Source organism: Epinephelus fuscoguttatus, linkage group LG5 (assembly GCF_011397635.1).
Source record: "Epinephelus fuscoguttatus linkage group LG5, E.fuscoguttatus.final_Chr_v1".
Classification (NCBI taxonomy): domain Eukaryota; kingdom Metazoa; phylum Chordata; class Actinopteri; order Perciformes; family Serranidae; genus Epinephelus; species Epinephelus fuscoguttatus.
Genome location: NC_064756.1, coordinates 43,889,482 through 43,915,118, shown reverse-complemented (window position 1 = coordinate 43,915,118; position 25,637 = coordinate 43,889,482). Strand labels below are relative to the sequence as shown.

The 25,637-nt window shown below is 40.4% G+C and overlaps 1 protein-coding gene across 8 annotated transcripts in view; it reads left to right on the top strand.

The window, feature by feature from the left end:
- The window catches only part of usp32 (ubiquitin specific peptidase 32), a 266,626-nt gene that overhangs the window by 40,789 nt on the left and 200,200 nt on the right, over positions 1-25,637 (top strand). For all 8 annotated transcript variants that reach the window (XR_007449393.1, XR_007449395.1, XR_007449394.1 and 5 more), the window contains exons 4-5: positions 11,151-11,269; positions 15,571-15,730. Coding sequence is in view for 1 of the 8 variants with exons in the window: in XM_049576738.1 (XP_049432695.1) it covers positions 11,151-11,269; positions 15,571-15,730 (279 nt within the window). In the remaining 7 variants the exon portion in view is untranslated. The remainder of the gene's footprint in view (positions 1-11,150; positions 11,270-15,570; positions 15,731-25,637) is intronic.

Sequence of the window (25,637 nt, the reverse complement as noted above, 5' to 3'; positions counted from 1 at the left end):
ATAAAATATAGACCACAGCATTGAAATTTCAGGTGAATCCAAAAATAAGTGTCTGGTAAGAAGTACTTCCTTTCGACACTAGGTGGCGCTATGATTATCAGGCAATATGGTAATGAAAATGTGTTCAGGGCGGGACTAATATGAATCATGTGAAGTTTGGTGGAGATTGGACCATTTATGCCAGAGCTACAGCAATTTCGTTTTTCATGGCGAGACCTCAAGATTCAATGCTCGGCAGCGGGCGCACCATTCAACATTGGGCAAATCCTGTGATAACTTTTGGTCACAACATAGTCACACTTACATACACCAAGTTTGGAGCCAATCTGATTCAATCTGTAGGACAAGTTAGTTAATTTACAAGTCCTGAAAATGGGCAAAAATGCACAAAAGTGGCACAAGTAAATTCAAAATGGCGGACTTCCTGTTGGGTTTGGAGCATAGAGGTGCCTACCAAGTTTCATACATGCAGGTCAAACCAGCTTTGGGGGCTGCTTAATTGAAATGTTCTAGGGGGCACCGTTGAGCCATCTTGGTGCATCAAAGCACAAAAATCACATCAGACAACAGGACTTGCGACCTGTGATGTGTATACCACGTTTGGTGAGTTTTCAAGCATCCCTGATCCCTTCAAAACAACATCGTGTTTGATGGCAAACAAGGCGGAGCCACAGTGACAGCATTTGATGAAAACTCAAAAGCTTCATTTTTAAGTATCATCAACTTGTAAGGACTTGGATCAGCAAGTTTGACGTGGGTCTGATTAACCTGCTAGAAGAGGGACATCAAAGAATGTATAAAGTAGCGTTCTGTTGCCAGTAGGTGGCGCTATGGCAGTGATTCAAAATTCCTCTGTAGATGTGTTCGGGCTGGACTGTCATCATATGTGTGAAGTTTTGGCAAGATATTCCCATGTGGAGTCAAGTTACAGCAACGTTGTATCATCACGTTGAAACATCAAAGTTCGCCGCCAGGCCATGGCCACGCCCTTTGACGAAAACGCACAATTTCCACAATAAAGCGTCATCAACGTCTTATGACTTTTTTCACCAAGTTTGAGGTGGATCTGGTCAAGTCTGTAGGAGATGTACATTAAAGTCTAAACCATGACATTTCCCGTTGCCAGTAGGCGGCGCTATGTTTATGTCTAATTATTGACATGTAGATGTGTTCAGGGCGGGACTGTCATCAATCCTGTGAAGTTTGGGCAAGATTGGACCATGTATGCTGGAGTTATAAACTACTTCCTGTTTAGTGGCGAGACCCCTAACTTTGACGCCATCCCACGGTCACACGCATTGACGAAAACTCAAGCTTTTGATAACTTTTCATCTTCAAGGTCTTGGGATGGGACAGACCAAGGTTTGAAGTCGATCGGATGAAATCTCTAGGACTATTTCGTTCATTTATGACCCCTGGAAATGGCCAAAAATGCATCAAAATTGCACAGTAAATTCAAAATGGCCGACTCCCTGTTGGGTTTAGAGGATGCCTCCAAGAGGCCTTTTTGTAGGTCCTGGAGTTTTACATGAGCCTGCCGAGTTTCATACACGTGCAGTCAGGTCCATAATTATTTGGACAATGATACAGTTGTCATCATTTTGGCTCTGTACACCACCACAATGGGTTTTAAATGAAACAATGAATACCTGCTTAAAGTGCAGACTCTCAGCTTTCATTTAAGGCTTTTTTTCAAAAATGTAGTATGAACCGTGTAGGAATTACAACCATTTCTTCACACAGTCCCCCAACTTTAAGGGCTCATAAGTATTTGGACAAACTAAGATAATCATCAATTAAACAGTCAGTTTTAATACTTGGTTGCAAATCCTTTACAGTCAATGACTGCCTCAAGTGTTGGACACATAGGCATCATGAGATGCTGGGTTTCTTCCCTGGTGATGCTCTGCCAGCCCTTTACTGTAGCCGTCTGCACTTCCTGCTTGTGTTTTGGGTGTTTTGCCCTCAGTTTTGGCTTCAGCAAGAGAAACACATGCTCAATTGGATTCAGGTCAGATGATATGACTTGGCCATTGCAGAACATTCCACTTCTTTGCCTTAAAAATGTCTTTGGTTGCTTTTGCAGTATGCTTCAGGTCAGTGTCCAACTGCACTGTGAAGCATCGTCCAATGAGTTTTGAAGCATTTAGTTGAATCTGAGCAGATAATGGTGCCCCAAACACTTCAGCTTTCATCCTGCTGCTCTTGTCAGCAGTCACATCATCAATAAATACAAGAGAACCAGCTCCACTGGCAGCCATACATGGCCATGACATAACAACATACCTCCACCATGCTTCACTGATGAGGTGGTGTGCTTTGGATCATGAGCAGTTCCTTCCCTTCTTCCTTCTCTTGTCTTCCCATCATTCTGGTAGTTGATCTTTGTTTTATCTGTCCATAGTATGCTGTTCCACAACTGTACAGGCTTTTTAGATGGTTTTTGACAACCTCTAATCTGGCCTTCCATTTTTAAGGCTAACCAATGGTTTGCATCTTGTGATAAACCCTCTGTATTTATTCTAGTGAAGTCTTGTCTTGCTTACAAGAGCAGCAGGATGAAAGCTGAAGTGTTTGGGGCACCATTATCTGCTCAGATTCAACTAAATGCTTCAAAACTCATTGGACGATGCTTCACAGTGCAGATGGACATTGACCTGAAGCATACTGCAAAAGCAACCAAAGACCTTTTTAAGGCAAAGAAGTGGAATGTTCTGCAATGGCCAAGTCATATCATCTGATCTGAATCCAATTGAGCATGCGTTTCTCTTGCTGAAGCCAAAACTGAGGGCAAAACACCCAAAACACAAGCAGGAAGTGCAGACGGCTGCAGTAAAGGGCTGGCAGAGCATCACCAGGGAAGAAACCCAGCATCTGATGATGCCTATGTGTCCAACACTTGAGGCAGTCATTGACTGTAAAGGATTTGCAACCAAGTATTAAAACTGACTGTTTAATTGATGATTATCTTAGTTTGTCCAAATACTTATGAGCCCTTAAAGTTCGGGGACTGTGTGAAGAAATGATTGTAATTCCTACACGGTTCATACTACATTTTTGAAAAAAGCCTTAAATGAAAGCTGAGAGTCTGCACTTTAAGCAGGTATTCATTGTTTCATTTAAAACCCATTGTGGTGGTGTACAGAGCCAAAATGATGACAACTGTATCATTGTCCAAATAATTATGGACCTGACTGTAGGTTAAACTGGCTTCAGGGGCTGTTTCCTCAAACTTTTGTAGGGGGCGCCACTGAGCCATTTTTTGGAACCCACGCACGAGACCCTTAAAATATCAAATTTTTCACCAGTTCTGAGATGTGTGCAAAGTTTCATGAGTTTTCGGGTATGTTAAGCCTCCCAAAAAGGCAATTCATTTGGAGGAATAATAATAATAATAATGATAATAATAATAATAATAATAATAATAATAATAATAATAAAAAAATCCTTGCATTTCTATAGGGTCCTCACACCTAATTATAAATAAATAATAAAAAAAAATATCATTAAATAACAAAACCTACGATTGTGCCTGATACAAGAGACACAATGCACATAAACTCTGGTCAGCAGAGAGGGAACACTCCTCCACTTTGGCCTTTGATAAATACAAATTTATTGGGGCATCACGGCCAAAATGTGGGGCACCAAGGCCACAACCAATGGTGCAATAACAATATGTGCTAATTACATTGCATGAAGACAAAACAATATATGTGCTGAGAAACAGTACCAAGTTTATTAAAACTGTAAACTGAACATTTGACTTTTCCACAAAATGCTGTGTGATAAATGTTTTTAAAATTAAATTAAAATGTGAACAATTCATAATATTCATTGTTATTATTATGATAAAATAAAGTATAAATGGACTAAGGGAGATCAAAATTAAACGTTTCAACACCATGCATTTGACAGGAGTATTCACCTAACATAGCCTACATATCTTTAACTATATAATTATTTATATGTCTCTGTATATTTTTACATAAATCCCCAATATTTTATTTGCCTTTAAAAAATTCTCTTCCTTCATTTAATTTGGCAGTGTTTATTGTATTATATGTATTAATTCTCTACAGGATCTTGTATGTTCTTTAATGTGTGTTTAATTTATTTAAAAAAAAAAACAAAAAAAAAAACCCTGCAGCAAAGTGAACCATCTTCCTCAGAGAGGATCTTTGCCTCCCAGTTTGTTCCTGGCGACAGAGCAGAGTGATCCGTCTTTCTTCTCAGAGGATCTTTGTCCCATGAGAGCAGGCGCTCAGCTGCTCTCCGTGTACGCATTTTAAACAACTTTCACTGGTGATTTGACAGTCACTAGAAGCATATTATGACCCTCTGTAAAAGTTTCTGTGTGGTACCTGTGTTGTACATGAGCTAACGTTAGCAGCTAAGGACTGAGAGGCTGTCCGGTATGTGTGTGTGTGTCTGTCTGAGGAGTGTTAGTACGTTAACTTGTTAGCCGTAGCCTTGCTGTTTGTCATGTTAATGTTATCGTCAGCAGCCCTGAATAGCTTGTAAAGCTTTAGCATAGTTAGTCAACACATTTGTTATTGGCCCATGTGTTTACTGCTACAGAAAATTAATAAATCTTTGGTTTATTTGCACAATGTCGCCTCTCTGCTGTCTTTTATCACGCTTGCTGACGCTTAGTTAACTTTACCAGCAGATCTGCATGAGGCACAAACTGAGGCTACAGCAGAGATATTGGATAAAGCAAGATACCCCACTCAGCTCACTTCCTGATTCAGTGACGTCAGCGCCACGCCCCCGTAGGAGACTTGCGGCAGCTCTGAATGTATTGTTGTCAATGAGGAAAATGAACGTGATCACAATTTATGGTAAATTCTTTCACCCTGTAGTCACTGAAGTAAATATTGGGTTCATTTTCCACAAGCCACACATCTTACCAACAGGGGTTGGGAGGGAGGGGCGGTTGAGAGAGAGAACAGGCTCTGGCTGGAGGGAGAGCTAACCACGCCCACTTAGGAGACAGGAAGAGTAACCGTTTTCTTAACATTGGATAAGCCTATGGTGGGGTATCTCTGGCTACAGTTAGCAGTGTGTTTCCCTCTTATCTCGCTGCTTTCCAAACTGCCGGCCGGGTGTCGCTCTGCATCACGTGGTATAACGCTGCGTCGTTGGGAGCGCTTGTTTTTATGCAGATGATGTCCCGGCTCCCGGCACGGGCGGGGCCGGCAGAATCGCCGTCATTGAAAAATTAGATTGCATATGCATATGAATCAAGATCACGATTTTATTACGATTAATCGTGCAGTCCTATAAGACAGTTGTTTTGTCGGTGAATGTTGTAAGTTGTAATGGAGCCAAATCATGTGCCGTTACCTTTGTTAAATGTTGCTGTTGTCCCTGGTTTTATATGAGAAGAGGAAATGATCGCTAGACGCTAGGCCAATTTATACAATGTAAAATGCCATAGACTTGTGCTAATAACGTTAGCATGTTGTATTGGTGGGGGAAATGTGTCCAGATAAAGACAAGTTTTTGTCTGTCAGTTCTGCGATTTATAGTGAAGCCAATTTGTGGACTTGTGTTTGAAATTGTCTCAATTAAGCCATATTTTAGTGTGTGTTTTGAATCAACTATATAAATAAAGTTTGATTTGAAATAAACTTTACAGCACTTAACACAGTCCTCCACCGCTGACTAGTGTTTTGGAGGTGTAACTGCAGAGTGACACAGACACACCACCTGAAGTAAAAATAACGTGCAGATTTTTTTTCTTCCCACAACTAATCAAATAGTTGAAGATTATGTGCAACTTTAGTCAACCAAGATTTTCTTTGGTTGACTACAGCCCTACACCTCAAATTTGGCACACATGTTCACTTGGACTTATCAGTGAACTGATTGGATTTTGGTTGTCAGAGGTCAAGATCAGTCTGACTTAGGCCTTATTTACACCGCAAGCGATGCATTCATGTAGCACTCGCAAACGTTCACTCTTTACATGTGTTTTCATTTAAGCGAGCATGTTAACAGGTTAGAGCATTCACACCTCATCCGTTCTACACGCTGCTCGAGTCATGCTGCTTTCGCGAGCAAGCTCGAAAATAGAAGAGACGAGTTGCGAGCAAATGGTTCCTGTATTCAACAAAACAACTTGTGTTTGCCTGTGTTGTGACCTCTCTTGGCCATCGTAGGCACCGAGACGAATGGGCTTTTTGTGCTAAGGCTAGTAATACAAAGCAAGCAAAGACTTTTGTGGTGCTAAATATTAATTCTCCACGCGTTGGAATAACCACTGGCATGCAAACCTGTCCAACCTGGGCTTTGGGTCCAAACTCACTTCTTCTTTAGGGTTTATTGGAGATTTGCAAACATGGTGCACTACCGCCACCAACTGTTCAGGTCTGGTTTGTATTTTGACGGGACAGCAACGGTTGCTGTGCGACACGTCTGTTCGGTTTTGGTGTGAATACACATGTGCTACTGCTACGCTTGTGGACCGTTTCGCGACCGCATCGCTTATGGTGTAAATGAGGCCTTAGCATCTGTCTCATTCTTGTGAATGTGTTATGTCAAGAACACCTTAACAGAATTTCTTTAAATTTGACACAAATGTCCACTTGGACCGAAGAATAAACTAATTAGAATTTTGTGGTTGAAGGTCAGGGTCACTGTGAACTTCACAAAAATGTCTATGAGGATGAAATAATGAAACGATGACTTTTTATAATCAAAAGGTCAAAGGTCAGCTTAAATGTGACATAATTCTCTGCATAAAACTTTTCTGGCCATTATTCAGTGTCATATCTCAGGAACAGAAGGGGAGACATTTAGTCAGATAATGAATTGGTGACATGACTCTTGGGTGTCCACCTTGAAACTGTGCTGGTTGTATAGATCTGTGTGTGCTGTCCGAGGGAAAATGTGTGTGAGGCATACATGTGTTTACAGACATGGATGTAAACTGTAAGAGAAACATGGCTGGTGCGAGGTGGTATATGCCATGTGGCAGTAATTCAGTACTAAGTAATAAAGTTTTTTTAGTAGTGGCATGAGTAAGTCGGATTTCATGCAGGAAGACCCTCATCCTTCGCTAGAACTGCCAGTTACACCTGCAGATTTTAAATATTTTCTCCCTATACTTCACTTTGAAGTGCATATATCCATCCATATACAGCGGGTAAAATAAATATTGAACACGTCACCATTTTTCTCAGTAACTATATTTCTAAAGGTGCTATTGTCATGAAATTTTCACCAGATGTCGGTAACAACCCATGCAATCCACACATGCAAAGAAATCAAACCATAGATGTCGATAAAAAAAGTTATGTGTAATAATGTGAAATGACACAGGGAAAAAGTATTGAACACATGACGAAAGGGAGGTGCAAAAAGGCATGGAAAGCCAAGACACCAGCTGAAATCTATCAGTAATTAGAAAGCAATCCTGCCACTTGTCAGTGCAAATTAATATCAGCTGGTTCAGTCCCAAATGATGGCCTATAAAAAGGTGTCTCATTACCAAGGTGTCACACAAGAAGCATCTCATGATGGGTAAAACCAAAGAGCTGTCTCAAGACCTTCGCAACCTTATTGTTGCAAAGCATACTGATGGTATTGGTTACAGAAGGATTTCTAAACTTCTGAATGTTCCAGTGAGCACTGTTGGGGCCATAATCCGGAAGTGGAAAGAACATCATTTCACCATAAACCGGCCACGACCAGGTGCTCCTCGCAAGATTTCTGACAGAGGAATGAAAAGAATTATCAGAAGAGTTGTCCAAGAGCCAAGGACCACTTGTGGAGAGCTTCAGAAAGACCTAGAATTAGCAGGTACAATTGTTTCAAAGAAAACAATAAGTAATGCACTCAACCGCCATGGCCTGTATGCACGCTCACCACGCAAGACTCCATTGCTGAAGAAAAAGCATGTTGAAGCACGTTTAAAGTTTGCTGCACAACATTTAGACAAGCCTGTGAAATACTGGGAGAATATAGTCTGGTCAGATGAGACCAAAATTGAACTCTTTGGATGCCATAATACACACCATGTTTGGAGGTCAAATGGCACTGCACATCACCCCAAAAACACCATACCAACAGTGAAGTTTGGAGGTGGGAACGTCATGGTGTGGGGCTGTTTTTCAGCATACGGCACTGGCAAACTTCATACAATTGAAGGAAGGATGAATGGAAAAATGTACCGAGACATTCTTGATAAAAATCTGCTGCCATCTACCAGGATGATGAAGATGAAACGAGGGTGGACATTTCAGCAAGACAATGATCCCAAACAGACAGCCAAGGAAACTCTCAATTGGTTTCAGAGAAAGAAAATAAAGCTGCTAGAATGGCCCAGCCAATCGCCTGACTTGGATCCAATAGAAAATCTGTGGAAAGAACTAAATATCAGAGTTCACAGAAGAGGCCCACGGAAACTTCAAGATTTGAAGACTGTTTGTGCGGAAGAATGGGCCAAAATCACACCTAATCAATGTATGCGACTAGTTTCTCTATACAGGAGGTGTCTTGAAGCTGTCATTACCAACAAAGGCTTATGTACGAAGTATTAAATAAATTTCAGTAAGCGTGTTCAATACTTTTTCCCTGTGTCATTCCATTTTATTACACATAACTTTAATTTCTGAAATTATTTATTTTGGTTTCTTTGCATGCGTGGATTGCATGGGTTGTTACCAACATCTGGTGAAAATTTCACGACAATAGCGCCTTTAGAAATATATTTACTGAGAAAAATGTTGACGTGTTCAATATTTATTTTACCCGCTGTATCCTGTCTCTATATTGAAGTTAAAAAAGTAAGATTATCCAGGAACTTCTCCTCCAAGGTTTAAGGTTTATTAATTGTCATTGCACAACACAGTGTTGCACAACTAAATGCATATTGTAGTCTCTTTATGCTACACAAGAAAAACCCAAACAATTTTTATGGTGGATAACAATGCCAGTTTGTAATGTTTTCAGTTAGTATGCTTTCTATTACTCCTCTGTAAAAATTGACGAGAACTTGGCATGGGAGGATGGCATGGAATTTTGAGTCTTATTAAGTTTCCTGAAGAAATGCAGCTGTTTCTGAGCTTGCTTAACCAGGGTGGAGAAGTGACATGACCATGTCAGGTTCTCTGTGATGCTAAATCCCAGTAACCTAAAACTGTTCACTTCCTCCACCTCAGCTCCACTGATGTAGTAATCATAGTGGCTGTGGCTCAGAAGGTAAAGAGGTTGTCTACCAGTCAATAGTGGTGTGATCCCTAGCCCCTGCTGTCTAGAACCCCAAATTGCTGGTGTTTTAATGTGTGTGAATGATTATCTGAAGAGCAGGCATCTTGTATGGTAGCCTCAGCTACCAGTGTATGAATATGTATGTGAATTGTGTGACTGGTGCCTGTAGTGTAAAGGGTTTTGTGGTCGCTAAGACTGTTAAAGCACTCGTTGTGTAAATGCAGTCTATTTTGCATTTTTGCAGTTTCCTTTAAAAGATTTATTTTAATCATATCCTCACTTTTCCGTATTGTGAACATAAATGAGTCTCCTGGATAATTTTGTGATACTATAACTTTATGTTTTTAATTACTTCAGTTGTTTTTTTGTTTTGTTTGTTTGTTTTTTAAGAAAAAAAAGAAGTCTTTGATTCAAGCTTTTTAAATATAAATATTTTCTGGTTTCTTTATTTCTTTATAACAGTAACTAAATATCTTTGGGTTGTGACAGAGCCTTCCATAAGCACCAGCTGCAGACCAAACAGCCAACTACTCATACAAGTCCAGTCGGCTACTTTATTGTACTTGTATTCATTTTTAATAAAACAGGTTTGATTAACAATTACTCATGCAGTGAGCTAGGGTTGTGCCGATGGGCGATCCGATCGCCCATCGGCACATAGAAGGGCCGGCGATAGAAGGGTTGTTTCACGATGTCTTTTTTAAATGACGATGCAATCGCGAGTTGTGGGGGGGAGACAGCATGTGTGTGGAGCATGCTGACGAGATTGAGGCTGAACGAGGCTGAGTGAGAGGAGACAGAGGGAGGCTGCTTAGTGAGAGAGCGGAGGGTGGGGGGTGGGGGGGAGATCAACGCCTCCGCCCGCTCGACACAAGCATACTCGGGCGTACTATAAGCGAAGCGGACTCCACGAGGAGTGTCCGCAGTCATTCGGGCTTTCATAGTCGAGCACACTTCCGCGTTGTAGTTTCCTGTAAAAATGTCCATGAAAAATCCCCGCAATGTGAAAAATACATGCCGAGCAGTCACTGGTGCGCGGAGCGGAGTCCGCACGGTCGTAAAATCTGAGCTTTGCGTGCACAGGGGCGAGTATGTTTGGGCCTTAATGCGCATGTCGTGGAGCGGTGAACAAACCAAACACCACAATGTCAGGAGAAATTGAAAAGATATGCCGTCTCTGTAAAGTCAACTTGCTAATTAAGGAGCCATTACATGTTCAAGAGTTTCTCCATGGGTCCAACCTGCAGCCGGATCATCAGCTGCCAACTGCCATTCCTAATCTTAAGTCCCTTGGTCATCCTCCAGTGGGGTCTCATCTTCATGATTGGGTTCCAGTGGGATCCCATCTCCATGAGGGGTGCAACTTCGTTGTCAAACTCTGTGCCATCCTGTGGCCCTGCCTATGTTGCTGACTTCCTGAGGTGCTCTGCGCATCTGGTTGCCCTCCTGAGCTGCCTCTTTCTACTGCCCTGAGCCCGTCTACCTGGGGTCTCATGCTCTTAGAGACTGTGTGGGATGAAACACACACATAGCCTAATTAGATATTTCGAATATATATAAATCAAAAATAGGCATTAGTTGCAGCCCTACTACAAAGCACAATCTATGTTTCACACATGAAAAGTGCGCACATCATAATTTTAAGGGCTGAGATTGGATGTTTTGTGCCAAAATGCACCTTCTTGTGGCCTCCACCTCCTCTCTCCCCCTCTTATTTTTCTGATACGTAGCTGTGGTTGAGTTTTGCAGGCAAGCTAACCCATAAGGAAGTTATTGACATTGCAGCTTCTACTGTCCTTACTGATGTGACATGCAAGAGTCCTGCCTTCCTGTGACAAAGCTGAAATCTTTTCTGACACTGTGTGTGTGTGTGTGTGTGTGTGTGTGTGTGTGTGTGTGTGTGTGTGTGTGTGTTTGTTTGTTTGTCACAGACCTCTTCAGCCTGTTTGCCAGTGATCTGGGTGGATATGCTGCTCGGGAAGATATAGAAGCAGTTCTGCAGGTCTTGGATGGAGAAGTTCCTGCTTCCGTCAAAAAGTGCTTCAGTGAGGTCAGCAAACACCACAGCCTGCCAGTCTGTCACCACATGAATACGCGTATTAGCATTTACAGTCATTCTAGTCAAATGTCTTGTTAACTCATTTTGGACATAATGACCGCAGCAAATAAGCTACAGACTGATAACTTACACAGCACCCTCATCAATTGATTGATTTTATTAGACCATTTCATTTTATAAAAAACACAACATTCCATTCCATTATCTCTCTGGCTCATGTTAAGTTTGTTTTCATCATTACAGAGGTGTTTGTCACGTGCTCATAAAACAGCTATTGTTGTAAGTTTCCCACATGGAGCCACCTCCACAGACATGATGCAAAGTTTGGCAGTACAGTGAGTTATTGTGCTTGTTAATAGAGTACAAAAGCGCCTTTTGAAATCAAAATGGTGGTCACACCAGATACTGACTGGTTTTCTGATCCCCCAGACCCCCCAGTAAAGCAAAACTGAACATTTTAGAGTGGCCTTTTATTGTAGCCAGCCTAAGGCACACCTGGACAATAATCATGCTGTTTAATCAGCATCTTGATATGCCACACCTGTGAGGTGGGATGGATTATCTCGGCAAAGGAGAAGTGCTCACTAACACAGATTTAGACAGATTTGTCAACAATATTTGAGGGAAATGGTCTTTTGTGTATATAGAAGATGTTTTAGATCTTTGAGTTCAGCTCATGAAAAATGGGAGCAAAAACTAGTGTTGCGTTTATATTTTTGTCCAGTGTATTAAAATGGCAGTGCTGAATTATTTAATTTTAGACAATAACCTAGACAGTATTCTCCTTACAGAGACATGGCTTGGCACTGACGCACCTGTTGTTCTCACCGAGGCTTCCCCACCAAATTTTGGGGGGGGGGGGGGGGGGGGATGCGGAACTGCATCAGTAACAAAAACCATAATGTCCTCAAATTAAGTTTCTTTTCACAGTTACACATCACATCATTAATCTACACACTGACAACACCTTGGACCCAGTATCCAGAGAATTTTTAAACCTCTTAAACTGTTTGGATTTTAAACAGCATATCACACAGCCAACCCACAGCAGAGGGCGCACCCTGGACCTGGTCATAACCTACAGCCTGTCCGTGAGTGTGTCCTCTGTTGTGGATCTGGCTGTGTCCGACCACTTTTGTGTGTTTTTTAACATCACCAGTTTTAACCAACAGGAGGTCCAGATTTTACAGAGCACATCTGCAGAGATTTTACCAGCACCCTGTGATTTTATTGTGGACAATTTTAACAACAAACTCAAGTCAATGCTGGACTCAGTGGCTCCACTTTTAATCAAAACAATTAGAACAAAACCAACACCCCTGTGGAGAAATCAGGAAATCAAACAACTGAAAAGATGCTGCAGGAGTGCTGAGAGGAGATGGAGAAAATCAAAACTAACAGTCCACTACGAAATATTACGTCAACATCTCAAAACCTACAATAACGCAGTCAAACAGGCAAGAATTTCCCACTTCAAAAAACTAATCTCTGACAATACAAACAATCCCAATTTCCTCTTCTCCACAATTGATATTTTAACAAACAGTAATTTTAACAGATTGCCTAAGACAACAGCCAATGCTCTTGGAGAGGACTTTGCAGACCGCTTCATAAGTAAAATCAGTGACATCAGATCCAGTCTTTTATCTCAACAGATTTTAACTGTCGACACACCTGAATCATTGCTTTTTCCTGAGGAAACACTGGAGAGTTTTGCCCTGGTTGATGCGAGGACACTTGGTCGAGTTTTCTCCCAAGTAAAGCCCACAACCTGCCTTTTAGACCCAATTCCCACACCGTTTTTGAAAACGTTTTACGGATTCTTTGAGGAACAGCAACTGTACATGGTGAATTGCTCTCTTCAGACGGGTGTCTTCCCGACCTCCTTGAAAACGGCAGTGGTGAAGCCCCAAGCAATTTAGACCCCAACATTTTTAATAATTATCGGTCTGTATCCAACTTACCATTTTTAAGCAGAATTTGAGAAAAACTGGTTTTTACCCAAGTAAATGATTTTTTAGATACAAATAACACTTTAGAGAAGTATCTGTCTGGTTTTAGGATGAACCACAGTACCGAGACAGCCCTTTAAAATATTTTAAACGAAATCAGGTGCAATTTAGATAACCATAAACTCACAGTCTTGGTTTTACTGGATCTAACCGCCGCCTTTGATACAGTCGACCATCACATTTTATTAAATAGACTGAGGCACCTGGTCGGCCTCTCTGGTACTGTTTTTAACTGGTTCGTCTCTTACTTTACTGATCGACACTTCTTTGTAAGTATGGATACATGTTCCTCAGGAACCCATGAGATAAAGTTTGGGGTCCCCCAGGGGTCAATTTTAGGTCCAACTCTTTTTAATCTCTACATGCTTCCCCTGGGGGACGTCATCAGGAGGCACGGCATTAGCTTTCATAGTTATGCTGATGATACGCAACTGTACATCGCCATGTCTCCTGATGACGCAGGGCCAATTGATGCCCTTTTTAACTGCATTTTAGACATAAAGTCATGGATGGCAGCGAATTTCCTGCAGCTCAACCAGGACAAAACAGAGGTTTTAGTCATTGGTCCTGAAGGCCAGAGAGAGAAACTTTTACCAAAACTACAGGATTTTAAACTAACACAATCTGTAAAAAATCTGGGTGTGATTTTTGACTCTGAGCTCTGTTTTATTCCACATATTAAAAACATAACAAAGGTAGGTTTCTACCACCTTAAGAATATAGCCAGAGTCTGCCCGTTTCTCTCTCAGGCCAGCATGGAGGTGCTGATGCATGCTTTTATCTCCTGTAGGTTAGATTATTGTAATGCCCTGCTCTCTGGTCTTCCCAAAAAGAGTATCTCAAATCTACAATTACTACAGAATTCAGCTGCATGAGTGCTGACGAGGACCAGAGGGTGGGAGCACATTACACCAGTTTTACAATCACTGCATTGGCTCCCCGTGCGCTTCAGGATCGATTTTAAGGTTCTTTTATTAGTTTTTAAATGTCTTAACGGTCTTGGGCCTTCTTATTTATCTGACCTGCTTTTACCATATCAACCCTCGCAGACCCTGAGGTCCTCCGGCACAGGTCTTTAAACCATACCAGAAGGCAGGACTGAAAACCCACAGGGAGGCGGCATTTAGTTATTATGGCCCCCAATTGTGGAACAGCCTGCCGGAGAACATCAGGACTGCAGAGACTGTTGATGTTTTTAAAAAGAGGCTCAAGACTCATCTTTTTAATCGGGCTTTTAACTGATCTCTTTATTTATCTATTTGAAATTCCTTTTATCAGGCTTTTAACAGATTTATCTATTTTTAAATTTTTTTTTTTAAAATGCTCTTACCCTTCCTCTTTTTACGTTCTTATCTCATTTAACATTTATCTTTTGTCATTTTAGGTATAGGTTTTAGTTTTGATGCATTTTATGTCTCTGTTTTAGATCATTCTTACCTAGCTATTAACTTCATTTTATGAGTTAAATAGCTTTTTGTTTATTTGGTTCATTTTATACCTTTTGTCCTATCCTACTGTTTTAGTCTGTTTTTAGCTCCAGTGTTTCCTCATGGGGGCCTACCACACTGAGACTTGTGCCTGGTCTACCGATGTGGGTGCTGTCCCGTGGACAGCTCTGACCTGGGTGGCTGAAGGGCACTGCACCTCGGTGTGGAGCCTCCTGTCTGCCCGGGTCAGGTTGGTCTCTACGGCAGCGCTCCCTGTGGCCGTGGTCTGTGGGCTCTCTCAGTGTGGACGGCTCCCAGAGGTGGCTTTTTCCTTGCCTCGGGTCTTGGTGCTCAGACATGTCTCTTTAGTGATAACTAGTGCGTGTGGGTGTGGTTGTGTGTGTGTGTGGGTGTGGTTGTGTGTGTGTGGGTGTGGTTGTGTGTGTGTCTGTGTCTGTGTGTGTGTGTATATATATATATATGTGTGTATATATATATATATATATATATGTATATATATATATATGTATATATATATATATATATATATATATATATACACACACACATATATGTATATACATATATAGATAGATAGATAGATAGATAGATATAAATATGTGTGTGTGTGTGTGTGTGTGTGTGTGTATATGTACAGTTTATACTCTAATGGATTAATTGACTAATCGTTTCATCAACTATCCCATCCTCATTAAAAGACCCTGCTACTGCCAAATGCACATACACAGGAACATGTACACTAGGTTCACAGTCAGATAGAGACTTACAGATGCAGATCATTATCTGCTTTGACAGACTAACAGCGTAGTTGTCTGTTTGTGTGTTGTGGCAGGGTGACAAGGTGAATTATGAGCGCTTCAGGAACTGGCTCTTACAGAACAAGGAAGCTTTCACTTTATCCAGATGGCTTCTGTCTGGAGGAGTGTGTGTCACGCTCACAGATGACAGCGACACACCCACCTTCTACCAGACCCTGGCTGGTGTCACACACTGTAAGTTCCCAAAACACTCTGAATTATTGTGTTTGCATATATTTCATGTCCACTTAGGCAAGTCTGTTTTCATGTAGATGTTCATACTCATGTTAATAATCTGTCCAGAGAAATATTATTTGGTAGCCATTTAGTGTCTTTTTTAAGTTGATACACTATACCATACACTAAAAAAAAAGCCAGTCTTCTGATAATGGGAAGTCACTAATGAATGTGTGTGTACCTGTACTATGATATTAAAAATGAAAATTGTGAGCCTATCCTTTAAAGTACAGTTGGTAATTTTTATGATAGTAACTTTAGTCATATTTGTTGAAACTGTATCCACACAGTTTTACATGAGACCCGTTTAAAATGCAAGGAGTAAAAACAATATGTTACAGTATTTAAGATATTTAGCATTTTTTTGTTATTTTGAAGCAACCCCAACAACAGTTGAGATGGAAATAATTTTATTAGGAATGATTTTCAAACCCCAAATATTAGACATGAAACTGTTCACTGAATTCATGGTTTGGTTTCATTATGGTACAGTGGTGTCATAGTTCAGTATGTTTTTTTATACAGCAGAAAAAATTAGAAATGTCAGAGAAATTTCCTTAATTTTTAAATGTTTTAATTATTTTTTTTACATCATAAAATACAATCTTTCTTGACTTTGAATAATGATGGAGCTATATCTAAGTGATCTATCTTCCTAGCAGTGTGGAAAACAAAAACATCTTCTTATAAAATATTAAATTTAGTATTGTAATCATGAACAAATACAGACAAAAGAAACAATTCATTTTTTCTTTAATTCTTTAAATGTTTGAAAATTTGTTTTTGTGTGTGATTTCTGTTTGAACACTTTATACATGAGAGAAAATACTTGTTGAAAACATGTGAAAAGACTGCGAACTGTGTAGTACTGTATTGTTCGAGTTAAACCTTTAAATAGTTTTCATCATGTCTCTGTCCAGGATTTTTTGGGTGGGCCTAAAAGCCTGCTCGAGGATGCGCTGGAGCCATACTTCCTTTCTTTCGCCCACTGTTTGTTGCAGTGAGTTAGCTACGTCCCACGAGCTCTCTGAGATCTTTCAGTCTAATAAAAACATGAATAAACATCTCTGTTAGATGCCACAATCATATAAACACAAGCTAAACAGCTGTCAGTACTCATCATCAACCATTGTTTATTCAGGGGAAACTGACTGAGCATTAAGCTCTTTTACAGCAATGCCCTGAGTTAACATTCAATGGGCTAGAAGGATACAAATATATAATTGCAATAAAGTGATGAAAAAAGTCCATGAAAACAAAATAAGTAGCAGCAATGTCTAGCAAGAATTATAAACAGCAATGAAAACAGTAGAAAGATGAAAAAGTTAAATAATTAAGAATGGAGTCTGCCATAAAGGACAGAAACATGACAACAACAACAACAACAACAACAATAAAAACAGTAATAGGTAGAAAATTATGTCTGTCAATTAACCAAAGCAGCAACACTGTAAAACAACCATATCATCAAGCATATACTTGAAATGATTGACCAATACATACCCATCCATTTTCAATACCTCTTGCAACTTGATCCATTTATGTGAGGGGAAAAAACTAAAAGCTAATTTACCAAGCTCTGTACTGATCTGAGGAGTTTCAAGGGATAAAAATTCCTGTGATCGTGTGCGATGAGAGATGGATTTGATATTTAAAAGAGAAGTGAGGTAGAAGGGTAGCTTTCCAAGCAATGCCTTATAAACAAAAAGGAGACAATGTTTTTCCCTTCTATTAGTGAGTGAACACCACCCCACATTTTGATACAGTTCTAAAATAATCCCCAGTAATAAAACTGAGAGAACTGTGGTAGACTATAGTAAGTGATTGTAGTGTGGATTGAGCTTCATGGATATACAAAATATCACCATAATCTAAGACTGACATGATAGTTGATTGAATAATTGTCCTTCTCTTCTCTAAAGAGAAACATGACCTCAATCTGTACAATGCACCCAATTTAATTCTCACTTTCTTTGTGAGCTCAACCACGTGTTTTAAATGAAAGCTTGTCATATAGCCAGATGCCAAGGAATTTGTAATCTGTAACATGTTCAATGCAGGTGCCATTAAGGGAACAGATGTAAAAGGCGTCAAGATCACACTTCCCTGACTTTGGGAACAACATGAATTTAGTTTTGGTTTCATTTCAAATCAGTCTAAGATTTTTTAAGGATTTCTGCACACAGTCAAATGCACACTGAAGGTTTGATACAGCTTCCTCGAGTGATGGTGCACAAGCATAAAGAATTGTGTCATCTGCATAAAAATGTGCTTTACAGTTTTCTACAGAGGCACAGATATCACTAATATACAAAGTGAACAACAGTGGACCTAAAATTGACCCTTGTAGCACACGATTTTTTAATTTTAAAAACTCTGAATACATTCCTGCAGCATTTGTACACTGGGTTCTATCAGTGAGGTAATCCTGAAACCATTTAAAGAATGCATCATCAAAACCCAGCGGGGCTAATTGATTCAGAAGCAGTATGTGATCAACAGTATCAAAAACCTTTGACAAATCTATAAATAGGGCTGCACAGTGTCTCCTACAATTTCTAGGGCTGAAATTATATCATTTAGAACCACAGTTGCTGCTGTAATGGTGCTATGGCCGGATCTGAACCCAGACTGACCGGGACTTAAAATAGCATTTGCAGACAGAAAAATACAGAGCTGTTCATTTACAAAAGATTCCAACACTTTAGCTAGGCATGACAGTTTTTAATTTAGGCCTATAGCTATTTAGATCATTAGTGTCTCCTCCCTTATGTAGAGGAGTCACTATTGCTGACTTCCAGACTTTTGGAATTGAACCAGAGCTGAGCGCTAAATTAAAAGTGTGCGTCAAAGGCACAGCAATGATGGGGGCAGCAAGCTTTAAGAGATAGCTAACTGGTCTGCGCCCAAGGAGTTTTTCATGCACTTTGAATTACACAAAGCACGGTAGACTTCAGAATGGCTAAGTGGTCTAAATGAGAAAGAAACATTACCTGAAAATAAGACCCCCTCTTTCTCTGGCAGGGTAGAGACATTATCATGAGGCTCTGGTTTGTCATATATGCTATTGAGTTGTTCAGACAGAGAGCCAGAGTTGATAAATGATCATTAAATGCATTACAAATTTCCTTTTTGTCATTCATGACCCTAGAGTCCAAAACTATTTGTTGAGAGAGAGGGGAGATGAAGTAATGCCTTTAAGAGGTTTAACTATTTTCCAGAATTTTGCTGAGTTGTTACCACCGTCAGACAGATTTTTTTAAATAGTTAGTACATTTGTTCCTAAGATGTCTGAAAGTTTGCCAGTCCACAGCACTACCATTGGATCTAGCCTGTGCCCAAGCTTTATTTCTTTGTGAAATTAACTCAATTAAATTACGATTAAACCAAGGGTTACATCTGTTTTTAATCCTCAGTCTCATAACTGGTGTGTGTTTATCCACTAAGGAGTTAAAAACAGACAAAAAGCATTGCAGTGCCAGGTCAGCATGTGGGATGAGACTTGTGAGAGAGAGGTCACTGATATGTAGGTCATGTAAGCAAGCCTGTTCAACAAGGTTTTTAAATGACCTCTTATGGATATAATTCAATTCAGTTTTATTTATAAAGCCCAATATCACAAATCACAATTTGCCTCACAGGGCTTTACAGCATATGACATCCCTCTGTCCTTTGGACCCTCACACCAGATAAGGAAAAACTCCCCAAAAAAACCCTTTAACGGGGAAAAAAAAAAACGGTAGAAACCTCAGGAAGAGCAACTGAGGAGGGATCCCTTTTCCAGAATGAACAGACGTGCAATAGATATCGTACAGAACAGATCAACATAATAAATTAATAGTAATCCGTATGACACAACTCGAGACAGAGAGAGATAGAGAGAGAGAGAAAGAGAGAGAGACACACAGAGAGAGATGCAGGACAGACGGTAATGACAGTAGCTTACAACAGCATTAATGAAAGAAATAATATTATTATTAATAATAATATATTAATGGGTGGCACGGTGGTGTAGTGGTTAGCACTCTCGCCTCACAGCAAGAGGGTTGCCGGTTCGATCCTGGGCGTGGGAGCCCTTCTGTGCGGAGTTTGCATGTTCTCCCCGTGTCAGCGTGGGTTCTCTCCGGGCACTCTGGCTTCCTCCCACAGTCCAAAGACATGCAGATTGGGGACTAGGTTAATTGATAACTCTAAATTGTCCGTAGGTGTGAATGTGAGCGTGAATGGTTGTTTGTCTCTATGTGTCAGCCCTGCGATAGTCTGGCAACCTGTCCAGGGTGTACCCTGCCTCTCGCCCGATGTCAGCTGGGATAGGCCAGCAGCAGCAGGAGGCATCTGGCAGGACCACGGCAGCAGCACAACCACACACATCACATTATCCAGGCACCGCTGCAATTAACCTGAGAGACAGTGGAGCAGAAAGGCTCCGGAGAAGAAGCCGAGTTAGTGACATCCAGAATGGCCGAGTTAGCAAGATGCAGTAATAGGACACGAGAGAGAGAGAGAGAAGGAGAGAAGGTGCCCGGTGTATTATAGGGGGTCCTCCGACAGACTAGGCCTAAGTCAGCTTAACTAGGGGCTGGTACAAGGCAAGCCTGAGCCAGCCCTAACTATAAGCTTTATCAGAGAGGAAAGTCTTAAGTCTAGTCTTAAATGTGAAGACGGTGTCTGCCTCCTGGACCGCAACAGGAAGATGATTCCACAGGAGAGGAGCCTGATAGCTGAAGGCTCTGGCTCCTGATCTACTTTTGGAGACTTTAGGGACCACGAGTAACCCTGCATTCTCCGAGCGCAGAGTTCTGGTGGGATAATATGGCACTATGAGCTCTCTAAGATATGACGGAGCTTGACCATTTAGAGCTTTATATGTTAAAGGGAAATTTCGGTTTATTTCAACCTGTCTCCTATCGTCCTAAATTTGTTTCAAGTCACTAGTGACATAGAAATAATAGTTAGCACGTTAGCCGTTAGCCTAGATACAGCCGTAGCGTCAGACCTGTTAAAACGTAATTGAACGGGCATCCTTTCAAGTGCAAAGTTAGTCCACTAAACAAGCTTTTTTCCACACAAAGACCGCCTCATATTGTTAGGATAAATGTCAGAGAACATATTAGTAGGGGGGCCAACGTAGCCAGTATCAATAGCCGTCATTTTTTCTTGTTAATTTTTGGAGATTGTTATATCTTGATTCTTGGGGTTCCTAGCAAGACAAATAAAAGTGTCTCCATTTTTTCCCTTTGGATTTAGTGGTAATAATTGTAGGTCAAATACAGATGTATTTTGGCCAAAAATACTACCTTTCCTTATGGACATCTAAGGATATAATCCTGAAAAACCACCAAAATACTACAAAGTAATGCACAAAATAGATTCAATTTCATAAAATAATACTACTTATACCTATAATAATACTTCTGGGCTGATGACCGCATCCTTTTCGCAAAATTATACGAATTGTGACATACTGATTTTATAAACCTAAAATGCTCAAATCTGTACAAGGAAAATAATACTGGTTCATTATTATTCATCACTCAGATGTTAGAATACCCATTTATTTCGCATAGCCTATTTTTGAAGTAACAAGAGTTGACAGGAATTATTTTCATTGCTTTTACCATTTTAAAACGTGCCATTTCTCATCTCATAGACTACACAGGTAAGTTACATAGGCCCTGTACATTTTTTCACTACCATTGTCAGTGCTTTCACTGTGATAACAAGCAAGCTAGCTAGCTAGATAGCAGTACCAAGATGGCACAGAGTCTATCCACTACAAACGCCAGACAGGAAACAAATTTTGCACAATGTATCCTGTGCCAGAAGGCAGAGAAAGATAGAATGATAAAAGAGCCATCATTGCAGACATATTCCAAAGTTCTTCATTTTATCCATGAGAGAGGACAGTATGGAGATGGCGATTATCCACAGATCAGCGATAGACTAAAACCCTACAGTGCAGATGATCTGCAACACAAGAAAGCATCATGGCACAGAAATTGCTACGGATCCACCTGCAACAGTGAGCACCTAAAGCGTGCTAAAGCGTGCTAAAGCTCGCTACAATAAAGCATGTGAAGATGTGAAGAAGGTAAGAGTCAGGTTCTTCAGAAAAAGCTAGGGCGACCATCTTCTGAAACTGCAGCTGGATCAAGTACATCAAACGTGTGCAGTGAAACCCGGTACACCCGTTCTGCAGCAGCTGTTATGACTGGAAATCTGTGCTTCTTTTGTCAGAAGGAGACAAAAGATCCTCTTCATGAGGTTTCTTCCTTTAATGCAGGTGAACAGCTGAGAGAAGCTGTCCAGAGAAGCAACAACCAGCAGTGGAAAGTTCAGCTGAGTGCTGCTATATGTTCAGATGATGCACGTGCAATTGATGCCAAATATCACCTCCAGTGTTGGGTGAAGAATGTCCAACATGGTAAAAAGAGTTTTGATGAAACCAAGGAGTGCCAAAAGCAAGAAGATAATGCTGGCATAATAGCCTCAGATATTGAGTTTGTCAGCCTAGTTCACAGCAGACTTAAGGCAAGAGAAGTCCTCACCATTACAGACCTGAAGCTGGTATACTCCAGGGTCCTTGAATGTAATGGTGTGCATAATGTACAGCCATCAACACATACCATCAAGGAGAAAATCACTGCTCACATTGATGATGTCCAATTCACTAAGGCAAAACGGCGCAATGAGCTCATTTCCAGACAATGGTATGGAATCAGGACCTCACACCTTACCCACAGTTACCACTGGCAACAGAATATGGATGGGAGGCAGAGGGAGTTAAACTGGTGCCAGTCACAACACAGGATCCCCCAGCCCCAGCCACCATCATACATCTCATCAAATGTGGCTGCAAGAAAACCTTTTGCATGTCACATTGTTCTTGCAGGTCTCAAAATCTCAACTGCACCGAGATGTGCCTGTGTGGAGCAGATGAAGAGGTTTGTGCAAATGTCAGCCAAGGACATCTGATGGGCATTGATGAAGATGAGGATGATGGTGATCCTTCCATTTAAACAAAGTTACTGAAACAAAGTTACTGAAATCCGTTCTATCATGGAAGATTTTGTTGGCAGCATGAAGACTGTATTGTGTCATGTTTTTTTGTTTATTTGTTTATTTCTATATTGACAATTGGTCTTCAGGTCTGGATTGATATATTAATAGGCATGTTTAAACAACTTTGAAATTTTGCAAAGGTCAAAAATGATATGACTTGAAATTTTGTTCTTTTTTCAGCAAGATCAATAGCTATTGTGTTTTTTATTTAAATGTTTGTTTGTAATCACATCTGTCAAATACTATTAAATATAATCACAACTAAAAAGAGGACTTTGTGTTAATTTTAGTTCATGAAAATAGTGATTTTAACCATTGTAATCATATTTAATGGTGCAAATAAGGTTCAAAATATCAAATTTGAGAGAAAAGTATAAAAACATAGAAAAAATGGAGACATATTTTTTCTCAAAGTTTAATCACCCAAGAAGACATTCCAACCACTCTCCAAAAATTAACATTCCAAAATTACAGAAATACATTGGCCCCCCTACTATAGAGAAAACGACATGTAAACTTGTTGTCTCACCTTACCAGTGTGCTGCCATGTTTGTTGTTTACCATTGACTCTCGGTGTGGTAAGCCTATATACTAACATTCCACATTTAGGTGGTCTTCAGAGTTGTTGTCTTACCTTACGGTGTGTTTACCATTTACCTCTGCTTCCCAAAGCGCAGCCGAAATATCGCGAGAACAAGCAGCGATCTCATACCATGCCTGAAATCTCGCGAGAACAAGCAGCAGTAGCTGCAAGGCAGAACCGGACAGTAGCCTGAAAAGTTCATTCATTTATTTTATGAAAGATTTATAGAATAATGGCTGACTTTTTGCCAGATTTTGCAGAGTTTTATGGTCGCCCTTATTATTTGAGCCATAATGCACTGACGAAGAGCTTTGTGAAATTGAAGAACGGAGGAGGAGGAGAGAGAGAGAGAGGCACAACAGGTAGAGGACGACAGAGGAGGAATGGCTGCTGGAAGGCTTTAGCTCTGGAGATTGGTGGTGTAACGTTACCTGTGAATGCTGTACCCCAATGCCCACAGAAGAGGAATACTTCTGTTGCAAGGAATGGGACCGGTTGCAACCTTAGCTAAATGGCAAACAACAAACATGGCAGCACACTGGTAAGGTAAAACAACACGTTTACATGTCTTTTTCTATATGTTCTCTGACATTTATCCTAACAATATGAGGCGGCCTTTGTGGAGAAAAAGCTTGTTTAGTGGACTAACTTGGTACTTGAAAGGATGCCCGTTCAGTTCTGACGCTACGGCTGTATCTAGGCTAACGGCTAACATGCTAACTATTATTTCTATGTCACTAGTGACTAGAAACAAATTTAGGACAATAGGAGACGGGTTGAAATAAACCGAAATTTCCCTTTAACAGTAGGATTTTAAATTCAGTTCTGGATTTTACAGGGAGCCAGTGCAGAGAAGGTAAAACAGGAGAAATATGATCACGTTTCTTAGTTCCTGTTAGTACACGTGCTGCTGCATTCTGAATTAGCTGGAGAGTTTTTAAGGACTTACTAGAGCTACCAGATAATAGAGAGTTACAGTAATCCAGCCTTGAGGTAACAAAAGCGTGGACCAATTTTTCTGCATCTTTTCGGGTCAGGATAGGCCTAATTTTCGCAATATTACGCAGATGAAAAAATGCAGTCCGTGAGGTTTGTTTTAAATGAGAATTAAAAGACAAATCTTGATCAAATGCAATGCCATCTAGAGAAACTATGTCATCAGATAAAGAGTCTCTGAGTTGTTTGGGGCCAAGAGCAATAACTTCAGTTTTGTCTGAATTTAACATTAGGAAATTGGTGTTCATCCAGGTTTTTATGTCTTTAAGGCAATTATGGAGTTTAGTTAATTGATTTCTTCCTTTTGGCTTCATCGATAAATACAACTGCGTATCATCCGCATAACAATGGAAATTTACAGAGTGATTTCTAATGATGTTACCTAAAGGAAGCATATATAGAGTAAATAGGATGGGTCCAAGCACAGAACCTTGCGGAACTCCAAAACAAACTTTAGTACGTAAGGATGACTCATTATGAACGTGAACAAACTGAAAATGATCAGATAAATAAGATTTAAATTCAATTCAATTCAATTCAATTCCATTTTATTTATAAAGCCCAATATCACAAATCACAATTTGCCTCACAGGGCTTTACAGCATACGACATCCCTCTGTCCTTATGACCCTCGCAGCGGATAAGGAAAAACTCCCCAAAAAAACCCTTTAACGGGGAAAAAAAACGGTAGAAACCTCAGGAAGAGCAACTGAGGAGGGATCCCTCTTCCAGGACGGACAGACGTGCAATAGATGTCGTACAGAACAGATCAGCATAACAAATTAACAGTAATCCACATGACACAATGAGACAGAGAAAGAAAGAGAGAGAGAGAGAGAGAGAGAGAGAGAGAGAGAGAGAGAGATGCAGGTAATGACAGTAGCTTACAACACCATTATTGAAAGTAATAAAAGTAATAATATTATAGTTCTGGCTACTGCGGTACAATATGTTGAAAGTATGTATTAATATCTGGCAGTATACAAGTGTGACAATAGTCATATGTGTATAATAACAGTAGAAGTATGACTAATGACTAATGATGGCAGCAGCAGCAGGAGGCATCTGGCAGGACCACGGCAGCAGCACAACCACACACACGTCCACGCTGTCCAGGCACCGCTGCGATATGAGTTAATCTGAGAGATAGTGGAGCACAAAGGCTCCGGAGAAGAAGCCGAGTTAGTGACATCCAGAATGGCTGAGTTAGCAAGATGCAGTAAT